Raw genomic sequence first — 15199 nt, forward strand, 5'->3', positions numbered from 1 at the left:
CCATTATCGACACGCATCTGTCCGTGCACCTTCTCAGTTGTGTCAGTGATGTCATTGATTATAAATTATTTTTTGCCGTTGCTCAGTTATGGATTCACACTGTTAAAAGATATTCCCTGGCCGTACTTTTTCTCAGCTGTTAAAATTAACGGTTAGTATTTTTGGCCTGTTGTCTTTTCGCAATATATTTTATGTTATGTATGCAATGCAGTTCTTGAACTTTCTATGCGCTAAAGTCCAGTACAGCCAGCAACAAATATGATGTCTGATTGGTTACCACTGTATTTTGTGATTTGGTGTTTGTGGTTGCATCTGATGCTTGAAGATTTAATATTACTTCCAGACTTGACGTTTGCAGTTCAGTATTCGGACTCAGAGCGCCGCTGTAGATCAGCGCGGGGCTGCTCTTGTGACCAGATTTACAGCAGGACCTCCCCCTGCATCTCACTGAATAAGAGACAAAAAGAGCCTCGCGCAGCGGCACAGTGCGGGGCGCAGCCGCCAGCAGTGCATCTGATGATCATTCATCTCAAACAGAATCTTGATTTGACGCATATTGCGGTTTAAACTAGGATTACAAAACAATCTGGATTTTGCACATTTCTCTTCGGAATTATTATTTGGGTGGTGTCGAATCGCAGGGAGAATGTGGGGCAGAACAATGACATGGCAAGTACTGCTGTTTATCTCCGCTCTTTCTCTCCGTTCAGTGTGTGGACAGGTTAGCTACTCCATACCGGAGGAAATGGCTAAAGGGTCGTTAGTCGGGAATGTAGTGCAAGATTTGGGGTTGGATGTAAAAAGACTGAAAGCGCGCAACGCTCGTATTTACACTAGAGACAGCGCCGAATACATTGAGTTGAATAAAGACAGGGGAGTCCTGATTATTAAAGAGAGAATCGACCGCGAAGCTCTGTGTGGAAAGACGAGCCCCTGCGCTTTGCATTTCCAGATCATTCTGGAAAACCCTATGGAATTATACCGTGTTACAGTGGAAATTGTGGACATTAATGATAACGCGCCCAGCTTTAAAAAGAGCGAAATGCAGTTTGAAATAAGCGAGAATGCCTTGCCTGGTGCGAGATTCATGTTGGAGAGCGCATTAGATCCAGACGTTGGCATTAATGACCTCCAGAATTATTCGCTTAAACCAACTGATCATTTTAATATCAAATTGCATAATCAACCAGATGGAAATAAAAACGTAGAAATGGTTTTACAAAAACCGCTGGATCGAGAGGTGCAGGACAAGTTGTCTTTACTGTTAACTGCCGTGGATGGCGGAGACCCGCAGCTGTCAGGCACTGTGCAGATAATTATCACTGTGCTGGACGCCAATGATAACACTCCTGTTTTTAGTCAGGCGGTTTATAAAACCACTATACCCGAGAATGCGCGCGCGGGTACTGTGCTGCTCACTGTGAGTGCTACAGACGCAGATCACGGTTCGAACGGCCACGTGACTTATTCTATCATGAATGGCATAAATGGCGTATCTGAGCTGTTTGAAATAGACGAAGAGAACGGTGAGGTGAAATTAGTCAGTGAAGTGGATTATGAACAAGTTAAACATTACCAAATTCAAATTAAGGCGAAGGATCATGGAGGCCTTTCGGATTCCAGCAAAATCATTGTTGATGTAACTGATGTCAATGACAACAGCCCCATAATTAATATTATTTCTAAATCAAGGACGATACCGGAAGACTCCCCAAGTAATACGGTAATAGCCATGATCGGAGTTCAAGACCCAGATTCTTATAATAATGGACACGTGCAATGCACTATGACTGAAAATATTCCATTCACAATCAAATCAACATCAAATGATTTTTTCAGCTTGGTCACTGAGAGTGTTCTGGATCGGGAGACAAACTCTGAGTTTAACATCACTGTGACCTGCTCTGATGAGGGAGTGCCCTCTCTCTCCAGCAGCGTCACTCTCGCTGTACACATATCAGATGTGAATGACAACGCGCCGATCTTTGAGAAGAGCTCATATGAAGCCTACATTAAAGAAAACAACAGCCCGGGCCTCTCAATATTTTCCGTAAAAGCCAGAGACGCTGATTGGAATCAGAATGCTCGTATTTCTTACATTCTGGAAGAAGGCACGATTAATGGGGTGTCTGTCTCCTCATATGTATCTGTTAACTCTGACAGTGGAGTCATCCATGCAGTGCGCTCTTTTGACTACGAGCAAATTAAGAATTTCCAGTTTCGCGTAAAAGCGCAGGATGGAGGCTCTCCACCACTTAGTAGTGATGTGACGATTAAAATTCATATTCAAGACCAGAACGACAACGCCCCTCAGATTCTCTACCCAGTACAAACTGGTGTCTCTCAAGTTGCTGAAATGGTGCCTCGTTCAGCAGATGTTGGCTATCTTGTCACTAAAGTGGTCGCTGTTGATGTGGACTCGGGACAGAATGCCTGGCTCTCGTATAAACTGCTGAAAGCGACAGACAGGGCGCTGTTTGAAGTGGGCTTACAGAATGGAGAAATAAGAACTTTACGCCAAGTCACTGATAAAGATGCCGTGAAGCAAAGACTTACTGTTGTAGTGGAGGACAACGGGCAGCCCTCTCGTTCAGCTACAGTCAATGTTAACGTGGCGGTGGCGGACAGCTTTCCGGAAGTGCTCTCTGAATTCAGCGACTTTACGCAGGACAAGGATTACAATGATAACCTGACATTTTATTTAGTCTTGGCCTTGGCTGCAGTTTCCTTCCTCTTCATTTCGTGTTTAGTAGTTATAATATCAGTAAAAGTTTACAGATGGAGACAATCTCGGATCTTCTATCAGTCCAATCTCCCAGTTATCCCGTATTATCCACCCTGTTACGCAGACGCAGGAGGTACAGGAACTCTACAGCACATGTACAATTACGAGGTGTGCATGACAACTGACTCGCGGAAGAGTGATATGAAATACGTCAGACCTTGCAGTCAGAGCATCCTCAGTCTGGACGCCAGTGCAACACAAACTCTACAGCACGTTAAGGAGAACGAGACCAATGAAGAAATAGGTGTTCAGGTGAGCTTCTGAGAAGAAATATTATTTGAAATCCATACAGTCAGCATTACTGTGTCCTGTTTTTGAAGCGTAGTCCTGTTCCTGGACTAATGTTTGAAAGTAAACATGTCAAAATGCAGAGAAGAAGGAGAATGATGCTGATTACAATTAAGAGACCTAGGAGAGAATCGCAGAGTCATGACGTTTAGCAGCAAGAGTGGAATGATTCACCACTTCGACATCAGAATCATAATAATGTTGTGTGTCACCTGTCTGCGTATTTTCTTTGTTAATTTAATTGATTACATGAATGTAGTTATCATCTGTTCATGTTATGCTTTCTGTGCCTTGCTGACCATACGATTTCCTACTCGAAATGCAATCAACACAACACTGTTAATTAACATGATTCATTACCACCACCACCACGCCCCCCCCCCTCTTGCGTGAAAACAATATCAACTTACTTTTCATAGCAAAAAATCATTGTTATTATTATTAAACTGAGAAACTATGCGGAGTCGTCAAAAATACAATGAAATACATCACATAATTCCACTAAATCACATAATATCCACAACTCATGGCAATAATACAAAGAGATAAGCAGCAGCTAATACAAGTAGTACAAGTACCATGCGTTAGGGAGAACTGACATTCAATATAATAATAATAATAATAATAATAATAATAATAATAATACATTATTAATGTTGTTATTATTACTATTATATTGTTGTTGCTTTGTTGTTTTGTCTTAAATCTTTTATTGGAATGAGATTATTTAGTTAACTATTGACTGAATCCACAAGCAGAACATGGTATTTACCATATTCTGGTTTATTCAGCTTGAAGAATCCATTTTGTTTCAATATGTTGGGCCTAGAAGGTATTGGCGGAAAAAATGGCATTTTTCATCATTCAGGGTCCTTTATTTTCCACTATATGACCGTTTTGATAGAAATATTTTGCTTTGCAGTATTCAGGTCGCCAGCGTTAATTAATTTGCATTTTGTGCGTACACTTTGTCTTTATTGTTGTGTCATATCTGTCTGCATGTCTTGTTTTTAAGCTGTATCAGTGATGTCATTGATTTTGACAGATGTGTTTGGTTACTACCTTTGATCACCACCATTAATAGTTCATGCATTTCCTCTTGTTTTTGTTCATTTGTTAAAAATCGGACGTATTTATTGCGGCTTTATGCTAAGCAGAATTGTGCCAAGAAAATAATAGAAGTGTTAGCGCAGGGACATCGAAATTTTATGGGTTAGTCTTTGTGATTTATGCGGTGTGTACTACTTAATTATTTCTTTCAGAGTTGACGTTTGCAGTTCAGTATTCGGACTCAGAGTGCCGCTGTAGATCAGCGCGGGGCTGCTCTTGTGACCAGATTTACAGCAGGACCTCCCCCTGCATCTCACTGAATAAGAGACAAAAAGAGCCTCGCGCAGCGGCACAGTGCGGGGCGCAGCCGCCAGCAGTGCATCTGATGATCATTCATCTCAAACAGAATCTTGATTTGACGCATATTGCACTTTAAACCAGGATTACGAAACAATCTAGATTTAGCAAATTTGGCTTCGGAATCATTATCTGGGTGGTGTCGAATCGCAGGGAGAATGTGGGGCAGAACAATGGTGTGGCAAGTACTGCTGTTTATCTCCGTTCTTTCTCTCCGTTCAGTGTGTGGGCAGGTTAGCTACTCCATACCGGAGGAAATGGCTAAAGGGTCGTTAGTCGGCAATATAGTGCAAGATCTGGGGTTGGATGTAAAAGCACTGAAATCGCGCAACGCTCGGATTTATACTGGAGACAGCGCAGAATACATTGAGCTGAATAAAGACAGGGGAGTCTTGCTTATTAAAGAGAGAATAGACCGCGAAGCTCTGTGTGGAAAGACGAGCCCCTGCGCTTTGCATTTCCAGATCATTCTGGAAAACCCTATGGAATTGTATCAAGTTACTGTTGAAATTGTGGACATTAACGATAACGCACCCAATTTTAAAGAGAGCGAAATGCGGTTTGAAATAAGCGAATCGGCTTTGCCTGGTGCGACGTTCATGTTAGAGAGAGCATTAGATCCAGACGTTGGTGTTAACGACCTCCAGGGCTATTGGCTTAAACCAACTGATCATTTTAATATTAAAGTGCAAAATCAGCCGGATGGAAGTAAAAATGTAGAAATGGTTTTGCAAAAACCACTGGATCGAGAGCAGCAGGAGAAGCTGTCTTTGTTGTTGTCTGCTGTGGATGGCGGAGACCCGCAGCTGTCAGGTACGGTGCAGATTATTATTACTGTGCTGGACGCCAATGACAACAGTCCTGTTTTTACTCAAAAAGTTTATAAAGCGACTATAACAGAAAACGCGGCAAAAGGTACAATATTAACGACAGTTAGCGCGACGGATGCGGACGAAGGCTTCAATGGAAAGGTGGCATATTACATTTCAAACAAGGTTGGAGCTGTGAAAGACCTCTTTGAAATAGATCAACACAGTGGCGAGGTTAAACTAACCGGAGAGATTGATCATGAAAAGGCCAGCCGACATCAAATCGATATACAGGCCAAAGATCAAGGAGGGCTTTCCGATTCCTGCAAATTAGTCATCGATATTGTTGATATGAATGATAACAAGCCCGTGATTGGAGTTCTATCAATGTCAAATTCAATTTCTGAGGACTCAAAGCCTGGCATGGTTATTGCGATGATGAGCATACAAGACCCAGACTCAGGAAGTGATGGGCGCGTCAGTTGCATTATCAACGACAACATCCCATTTACAATCAAATCAACTTCAGGTAATTTTTTCAGCTTGGTCACTGAGAGTGTTCTGGACCGGGAGACAAACTCTGAGTTTAACATCACTGTGACCTGCTCTGATGAGGGAGTGCCCTCTCTGTCCAGCAGCGTCACTCTCGCTGTACACATATCAGATGTGAATGACAACGCGCCGATCTTTGAGAAGAGCTCGTATGAATCTTACATTAAAGAAAACAACAGCCCGGGCCTCTCAATATTTTCCGTAAAAGCCAAAGATGCTGATTGGAACCAGAATGCCCGGGTTTCTTACATACTGGAGGAAGACACGATTAATGGGGTGTCTGTCTCCTCGTATGTGTCTGTTAACTCTGACAGTGGAGTCATCCATGCAGTGCGCTCTTTTGACTACGAGCAAATTAAGGATTTCCGGTTTCGCGTAAAAGCGCAGGATGGAGGCTCTCCACCACTCAGTAGTGATGTGACGATTAAAATTCATATTCAAGACCAGAACGACAACGCACCTCAGATCCTCTACCCAGTACAGACTGGTGTCTCTATGGTGGCTGAAATGGTGCCTCGTTCAGCAGATGTTGGCTATCTTGTCACTAAAGTGGTCGCTGTTGATGTGGACTCGGGACAGAATTCCTGGCTCTCGTATAAACTGCTGAAAGCGACAGACAGGGCGCTGTTTGAAGTGGGCTTACAGAATGGAGAAATAAGAACTTTACGCCAAGTCACTGATAAAGATGCAGTGAAACAAAGACTTACTGTTGTAGTGGAAGACAACGGGCAGCCCTCTCGTTCAGCTACAGTCAATGTTAACGTGGCGGTGGCGGACAGCTTTCCGGAAGTGCTCTCGGAATTCACCGACTTTACGCACGACAAGGATTACAATGACAACCTGACTTTTTATTTAGTCTTGGCCTTGGCTGCAGTTTCCTTCCTCTTCATTTCATGTTTAGTAGTTATAATATCAGTAAAAGTTTACAGATGGAGGCAATCTCGGATCTTCTATCAGTCCAATCTCCCAGTGATCCCGTATTATCCACCCTGTTACGCAGACGCAGGAGGTACAGGAACTCTACAGCACATGTACAATTACGAGGTGTGCATGACAACTGACTCGCGGAAGAGTGATATGAAATACGTCAGACCTTGCAGTCAGAGCATCCTCAGTCTGGACGCCAGTGCAACACAAACTCTACAGCACGCTAAGGAGAACGAGGCCGATGAAGAGTCAGGTGTTCAGGTGAGCTTCAGAGAGGAAATTGTTGTTTGAACTATATATATTAAGCATTATTATTATTTTGATTTTTGAAAGTTAGTAATATTCCAGACTTATTTTTGACAGTGAACATATCAAAATGCAGAGCAGAGGGAGCTTGATGCTGATGAGAATTTGGAGTCTTACGTGAGAATCGTAGAGTCATGTCTTTCAGTAGCAAAAGTGAAACGATAGTAGTTTGATTCTTTGTAGTATTATTACTAAAATTGGTATTATTAATTGGATTATTGTTGCCTTTTATTAGAGTGAGATTATTTAGCAAAGCACCGACTGAACTCATAAGCAGAACATTGTATTTATCATATTCTTGTTTATTCATCTTGACGCATCCATGTTGTTACAATATATTAGGCACTGACGGTATTAGAAAAAAGTATCGCACTTGTTTTTATCATCCAGGGTCCTTCATTTTCCACCGTAAAACCATTTTGAGCGAATTATTTTGCTTTTCAGTATTCAGGAAGCCAGTGTTAATTAATCTGCATTTTGTGCGTACCCATTTTCTTTATTGTTGTGTCATATCTGTCTGCACGCCTTGTTTATCAGCTGTGTCAGTGATGTCATCGACTTTGACAGATGTGGTTGGGTACTGCCTTTGATCACCACCATTGATTGTTCATATATCTGTCCCTGTTTTTTTTTTTTTCTTTTCTTTTCATTTGATAAAAATCTTGTTTATTTGTTTCGGTTTCATGTTAAGCAGAGTTATGCCAGGAAATTAAAAAAAAAAGTTTTAGCGCAGGAAAGGAGAAGTTTTATTGGCTAGTCTTTGTGATTTTTGTGATGTGTACTTTTAAATTATGCCATTCAGAGTGAATGTTTGCAGTTCAGTATTCGGACTCAGAGCGCCGCTGTAGATCAGCGCGGGGCTGCTCTTGTGACCAGATTTACAGCAGGACCTCCCCCTGCATCTCACTGAATAAGAGACAAAAAGAGCCTCGCGCAGCGGCACAGTGCGGGGCGCAGCCGCCAGCAGTGCATCTGATGATCATTCATCTCAAACAGAATCTTGATTTGACGCATATTGCACTTTAAACCAGGATTACGAAACAATCTGGATTTGGCAGGTTTTTTGCTTCGGAATCATTATTTGGGTGGTGTCGGATCACAGGGAGTATGTGGGGGAGAACAATGATGTGGCAAGTACTGCTGTTTATCACCGTTCTTTCTCTCCGTTCAGTGTGTGGGCAGGTTAGCTACTCCATACCGGAGGAAATGGCTAAAGGGTCATTAGTCGGCAATATAGTGCAAGATTTGGGGTTGGATGTAAAAATGCTGAAATCGCGCAACGCTCGGATTTATACTGGAGACAGCGGTGAATACATTGAGCTGAATAAAGACAGGGGAGTCCTGCTTATTAAACAGAGAATCGACCGCGAAGCTCTGTGTGGAAAGACGAGCCCCTGCGCTTTGCATTTCCAGATCATTCTGGAAAACCCTATGGAATTATACCGTGTTACAGTGGAAATTGTGGACATTAATGATAACGCGCCCAGCTTTAAAAAGAGCGAAATGCAGTTTGAAATAAGCGAGTATGCCTTGCCTGGTGCGAGATTCATGTTGGAGAGTGCATTAGATCCAGACGTTGGCATTAATGACCTCCAGAATTATTCGCTTAAACCAACTGATCATTTTAATATCAAATTGCATAATCAACCAGATGGAAATAAAAACGTAGAAATGGTTTTACAAAAACCGCTGGATCGAGAGGTGCAGGACAAGTTGTCTTTACTGTTAACTGCCGTGGATGGCGGATACCCGCAGCTGTCAGGCACTGTGCAGATAATTATCACTGTGCTGGACGCCAATGATAACACTCCTGTTTTTAGTCAGGCGGTTTATAAAACCACTATACCCGAGAATGCGCGCGCGGGTACTGTGCTGCTCACTGTGAGTGCTACAGACGCAGATCACGGTTCGAACGGCCACGTGACTTATTCTATCATGAATGGCATAAATGGCGTATCTGAGCTGTTTGAAATAGACGAAGAGAACGGTGAGGTGAAATTAGTCAGTGAAGTGGATTATGAACAAGTTAAACATTACCAAATTCAAATTAAGGCGAAGGATCATGGAGGCCTTTCGGATTCCAGCAAAATAATCGTTGACGTAACTGATGTCAATGACAACAGCCCCATAATTAATATTATTTCAAAATCAAGGACGATACCGGAAGACTCCCCTTCCAATACGGTGATAGCTATGATCGGAGTTCAAGATCCTGATTCTTATAATAATGGACACGTGCAATGCACTATGACTGAAAATATTCCATTCACAATCAAATCAACATCAAATGGTTTTTTCAGCTTGGTCACTGAGAGTGTTCTGGATCGGGAGACAAACTCTGAGTTTAACATCACTGTGACCTGCTCTGATGAGGGAGTGCCCTCTCTCTCCAGCAGCGTCTCTCTCGCTGTACACATATCAGATGTGAATGACAACGCGCCGATCTTTGAGAAGAGCTCATATGAATCTTACATTAAAGAAAACAACAGCCCAGGCCTCTCAATATTTTCCGTAAAAGCCAAAGACGCTGACTGGAACCAGAATGCTCGTGTTTCTTACATACTGGAGGAAGACACGATTAATGGGGTGTCTGTCTCCTCATTTGTATCTGTTAACTCTGACAGTGGAGTCATCCATGCAGTGCGCTCTTTTGACTACGAGCAAATTAAGGATTTCCAGTTTCGCATAAAAGCGCAAGATGGAGGCTCTCCACCACTCAGTAGTGATGTGACGATTAAAATTCATATTCAAGACCAGAACGACAACGCGCCTCAGATTCTCTACCCAGTACAAACTGGTGTCTCTCAAGTGGCTGAAATGGTGCCTCGTTCAGCAGATGTTGGCTATCTTGTCACTAAAGTGGTCGCTGTTGATGTGGACTCGGGACAGAATGCCTGGCTCTCATATAAACTGCTGAAAGCGACAGACAGGGCGCTGTTTGAAGTGGACTTACAGAATGGAGAAATAAGAACTCTACGCCAGGTCACTGATAAAGATGCTGTGAAACAAAGACTTACTGTTGTAGTGGAAGACAACGGGCAGCCCTCTCGTTCAGCTACAGTCAATGTTAACGTGGCGGTGGCGGACAGCTTTCCGGAAGTGCTCTCTGAATTCAGCGACTTTACGCAGGACAAGGATTACAATGACAACCTGACATTTTATTTAGTCTTGGCCTTGGCTGCAGTTTCCTTCCTCTTCATTTCATGTTTAGTAGTTATAATATCAGTAAAAGTTTACAGATGGAGACAATCTCGGATCTTCTATCAGTCCAATCTCCCAGTGATCCCGTATTATCCACCCTGTTACGCAGACGCAGGAGGTACAGGAACTCTACAGCACATGTACAATTACGAGGTGTGCATGACAACTGACTCACGGAAAAGTGATATGAAATACGTAAGACCTTGCAGTCAGAGCATCCTCAGTCTGGACGCCAGTGCAACACAAACTCTACAGCACGTTAAGGAGAACGAGGCCGATGAAGACACGGGTGTTCAGGTGAGCTTCTGGAAGGAAATATTGTTGGAACTTTACACACTAATTTTTGACAGTAAACATATGAAAAACAAAGTAGAGGGAGAATGATGCTATTGACAGTTAGGGGAGCATTGCTGAGAATCGCAGAGTCCCGATTTTTAGCAGCAAGAGTGGTATGATTGTTGACGTTGACATCAGATTTTCTTCCATCATAATACTGTTGTGCGTCAGCTGCCTGTGGATTTTCTCAGATAAATGATCACATTAACGTTGTTATTACCTTTTCATGCTATGCTTTCTGTGCCATGCTAACCATAACATTTCCTACTCGAAATGTAATCAAGGCAATACTCTTAATTATCATGATTCATTGCTTTTCCTTCCTTTGCGTGATTATCAAAATCAAGTTACTTTTCACAGACGAAAGAAGGATTATTGTTAGTATTACATTTCATGCATGGACCAGACGCTTTTAGCCAGTGCGACTTCCAGCACAAGAGAACAGACATGTTTCCACCCAGGTTGTACGAACAACAGTGCCAGATATGGTTGACGACACCCCCAGACCAACAAGTGCATGCACAACACCACTTAAGCACCATCACAAGTGCTAATCTGAAAGTACGACAAACTAAAAACTGTGGGAAATCTTCAAACACATACAATAAAATACATCAAATAATGTAACTAACTCACATAATATCATTATGTATGATAGTAATACAAAGAGATAGTCACCGACTAATACAAGTAGTGCAAGTAGCAGGGGCCATTGGGAACCGAGACGCTATAATAATAATAATAATAATAATAATAATAATAATAATAATAATAATTGGTATTATTAACTAGGTTAATGTTATCGCTTACCGTAATGTGATTATTCAGCGACCAGTGTTTGATCTCAAAAGCAGAACATTGTATTTATCATATTGTCGTCTACTCGGCTTGAAGCATCAGTATTGTTTCAATATATTTGACACAGGAGGTAAAAGAACAAAATTTCCAGTTTTAACCATTCAGAGTTTTTCATTTTACATTTACATTCATATTTATTGATTTGGCAGACTCTTTTATCCAAAGCGACTTACGAGTGTGGCAGAGTACAACACAAACAAAAGCAATATAAATAGTCCGCTGTATGTCCGTTTCATTGGGATTACTTTGCTTTGCAGCATACAGGCCGCTTGCTGTAAGATGTCTGTATTTTGTTCGTGCACTTTCTCTTCGTTGTTGTGTCATTTCTGTCTGCACGACTTGTTTGTCAGATGTGTCATTGATTTTGACAGTTGTGGTTGGGTACTGCCTTTGACAACCAATACTGATATGTTTCCGCTTTTTTTTTCATTTGTTAAAAATCGAATGTATTTATTGCGTGTTTTGCTAAGCAGAGTTATGGCAAGCAAATGAAAACGTTTTAGCACAGGGACGTCGAAATTCTGTGAATAAGGTTTTGTGATTAATGCGATATGTACTGTTTAAATATTCCCTTCAGAGTGAATTTTTGCAGTTCAGTATTCGGACTCAGAGCGCCGCTGTAGATCAGCGCGGGGCTGCTCTTGTGACCAGATTTACAGCAGGACCTCCCCCTGCATCTCACTGAATAAGAGACAAAAAGAGCCTCGCGCAGCGGCACAGTGCGGGGCGCAGCCGCCAACAGAGGAGCTGATGATCACTGATTTACTAAATAATCTCGTTTAACGCATATTTCGCCTTGAACCAGAACAACAAAACAATCAGGATCTGGCACCTATTGCTTCGGAATCATTACCTTCGCGGTGTTGAATCGCAGGGAGTATGTGGGGCAGAACAATGATGTGGCAAGTACTGCTGTTTATCTCCGTTCTTTCTCTCCGGTCAGTGCGTGGGCAGGTTAGCTACTCCATACCGGAGGAAATGGCTAAAGGGTCGTTAGTTGGCAATATAGTGCAAGATCTGGGGTTGGATGTAAAAATGCTGAAATCGCGCAACGCTCGTATTTACACTAGAGACAGCGCTGAATACATTGAGCTGAATAAAGACAGGGGAGTCTTGCTTATTAAAGAGAGAATCGACCGCGAAGCTCTGTGTGGAAAGACGAGCCCCTGCGCTTTGCATTTCCAGATCATTCTGGAAAACCCTATGGAATTATACCGTGTTACAGTGGAAATTGTGGACATTAACGATAATGCGCCCAGTTTTAAAAATAACGAAATGCTGTTTGAAATAAGCGAGTCTGCTTTGCCTGGTGCGAGATTCATGTTGGAGAGAGCATTAGATCCAGACGTTGGTGTTAATGACCTCCAGACTTATTCGCTTAAACCAACTGATCATTTTAATATCAAATTGCATAATCAACCAGATGGAAATAAAAACGTAGAAATGGTTTTACAAAAAACGTTGGATCGAGAGGTTAAGGACGAGCTGGCTTTACTATTAACAGCCATGGATGGCGGAGACCCGCAACTGTCAGGCACAGTGCGGATACTTATTACCGTGCTGGACGCCAATGACAACAGTCCTGTTTTTGGCCAGGCGGTTTATAAAATCACCATACCTGAGAATGCGCGCGTGGGTACTGTGCTGCTAACTGTCAGCGCATCTGACGCAGATCATGGGTCTCATGGACACGTAATCTATTCCATCACGAACAGTATAGATGATGTATCTGACCTGTTTGAGATAGACGAAGAGAACGGTGAGGTAAAATTAGTCGGTGAAATAGACTATGAAAAAGTGAAACATTACCAAATTGAAATAAAGGCAAAAGATCATGGGGGCCTTTCGGATTCCAGTAAAATCATTGTTGATGTAACTGATGTCAATGACAACAGCCCTATCATTAATATTATTTCAAAATCAAGTACGATACCGGAAGACTCTCCTTCCAATACGGTGATAGCTATGATCGGAGTGGAAGACCTGGATTCTTTCCATAATGGTCATGTGCAATGCACTATGAATGAAAATATGCCATTCACAATCAAATCAACATCAAATGATTTTTTCAGCTTGGTCACTGAGAGTGTTCTGGACCGGGAAACAAACTCTGAGTTTAACATCACTGTGACCTGCTCTGATGAGGGAGTGCCCTCTCTCTCCAGCAGCGTCACTCTCGCTGTACACATATCAGATGTGAATGACAACGCGCCGATCTTTGAGAAGAGTTCATATGAATCTTACATTAAAGAAAACAACAGCCCGGGCCTCTCAATATTTTCCGTAAAAGCCAGAGACGTTGATTGGAATCAGAATGCTCGTGTTTCTTACATTCTGGAAGAAGGCACGATTAATGGGGTGTCTGTCTCCTCATATGTATCTGTTAACTCTGACAGTGGAGTCATCCATGCAGTGCGCTCTTTTGACTACGAGCAAATTAAGAATTTCCAGTTTCGCGTAAAAGCGCAGGATGGAGGCTCTCCACCACTCAGTAGTGATGTGACGATTAAAATTCATATTCAAGACCAGAACGATAACGCACCTCAGATTCTCTACCCAGTGCAGACTGGTGTCTCTCAAGTTGCTGAAATGGTGCCTCGTTCAGCAGATGTTGGCTATCTTGTCACTAAAGTGGTCGCTGTTGATGTGGACTCGGGACAGAATGCCTGGCTCTCATATAAACTGCTGAAAGCGACAGACAGGGCGCTGTTTGAAGTGGGTTTACAGAATGGAGAAATAAGAACTTTACGTCAAGTCACTGATAAAGATGCAGTGAAACAAAGACTTACTGTTGTAGTAGAAGACAACGGGCAGCCCTCTCGTTCAGCTACAGTCAATGTTAACGTGGCGGTGGCGGACAGCTTTCCGGAAGTGCTCTCTGAATTCAATGACTTTACGCAGGACAAGGATTACAATGATAACCTGACTTTTTATTTAGTCTTGGCCTTGGCTGCAGTTTCGTTCTTGTTCATTTCATGTTTAGTAGTTATAATATCAGTAAAAGTATACAGATGGCGGCAATCTCGCATCTTCTATCAGTCCAATCTCCCAGTGATCCCGTATTATCCACCCTGTTACGCAGACGCAGGAGGTACAGGAACTCTACAGCACATGTACAATTACGAGGTGTGCATGACCACTGACTCACGGAAAAGTGATATGAAATACGTCAGACCTTGCAGTCAGAGCATCCTCAGTCTGGACGCCAGTGAAACACAAACTCTACAGCACGTTAAGGAGAATGAGACCAATGAAGAAATAGGTGTTCAGGTGAGCTTCTGAGAGTAAATATTGTTTGAACTGCATGCACCACATTTTAACTGTCCACAACTAATGGTGAAAAAGAGATAAGCAGCAACTAATACAAGTACGACAAGTATCAGGGGCTAAATGGAACCGACATGCAATACTAATAATGATAATAATAATAATTGCATTATTCATATTGTTCTTATTATTGAACTTGGTATCATTATCTTGGTTATTATCATCTTTTCCTGTAATTAGATTATTCAGCATACCAGTGTCTGAACTTACAAGAAGAACATTGTATTTTCATATTTTCGTGCATTCAGCTTGAAACATCAGTTTTCTTTCCATATATTTGGCACAGAATGTAGGCCTAGAAGAACAAAATTTCCATTTTTAATCATTCAGTCTTCTTCATTCTCCGCAGCTTTACCGTTTCGATGGAATTATCTTACTTTACAGTATTCAGGTCACCTGCTCG

General features: G+C 42.1%; 3 protein-coding genes and 2 pseudogenes across 14 annotated transcripts in view; all 5 read left to right on the plus strand.

Moving 5' to 3' along the window:
- Nucleotides 1-15199, plus strand: part of LOC118774311 (protocadherin gamma-C5-like) — a 195078-nt gene that overhangs the window by 120651 nt on the left and 59228 nt on the right. The gene's annotated exons all lie outside the window — the stretch shown is intronic.
- Nucleotides 608-3049, plus strand: LOC118774020 (protocadherin beta-16-like). The gene has a single exon (XM_036523105.1). It carries the CDS (start codon nt 647-649, stop codon nt 3047-3049), a length of 2403 nt encoding a protein of 800 aa, XP_036378998.1. The 5' UTR covers nt 608-646.
- Nucleotides 4563-6992, plus strand: LOC118774317 (annotated as a pseudogene).
- LOC118774021 (protocadherin beta-16-like) lies at nt 8182-10659 on the plus strand. The gene has a single exon (XM_036523106.1). The coding sequence runs from the start codon at nt 8182-8184 to the stop codon at nt 10657-10659; it is 2478 nt and encodes an 825-aa protein (XP_036378999.1).
- Nucleotides 12058-14702, plus strand: LOC118774316 (annotated as a pseudogene).

This window comes from Megalops cyprinoides, chromosome 3 (assembly GCF_013368585.1).
Source record: "Megalops cyprinoides isolate fMegCyp1 chromosome 3, fMegCyp1.pri, whole genome shotgun sequence".
Classification (NCBI taxonomy): Eukaryota; Metazoa; Chordata; class Actinopteri; order Elopiformes; family Megalopidae; genus Megalops; species Megalops cyprinoides.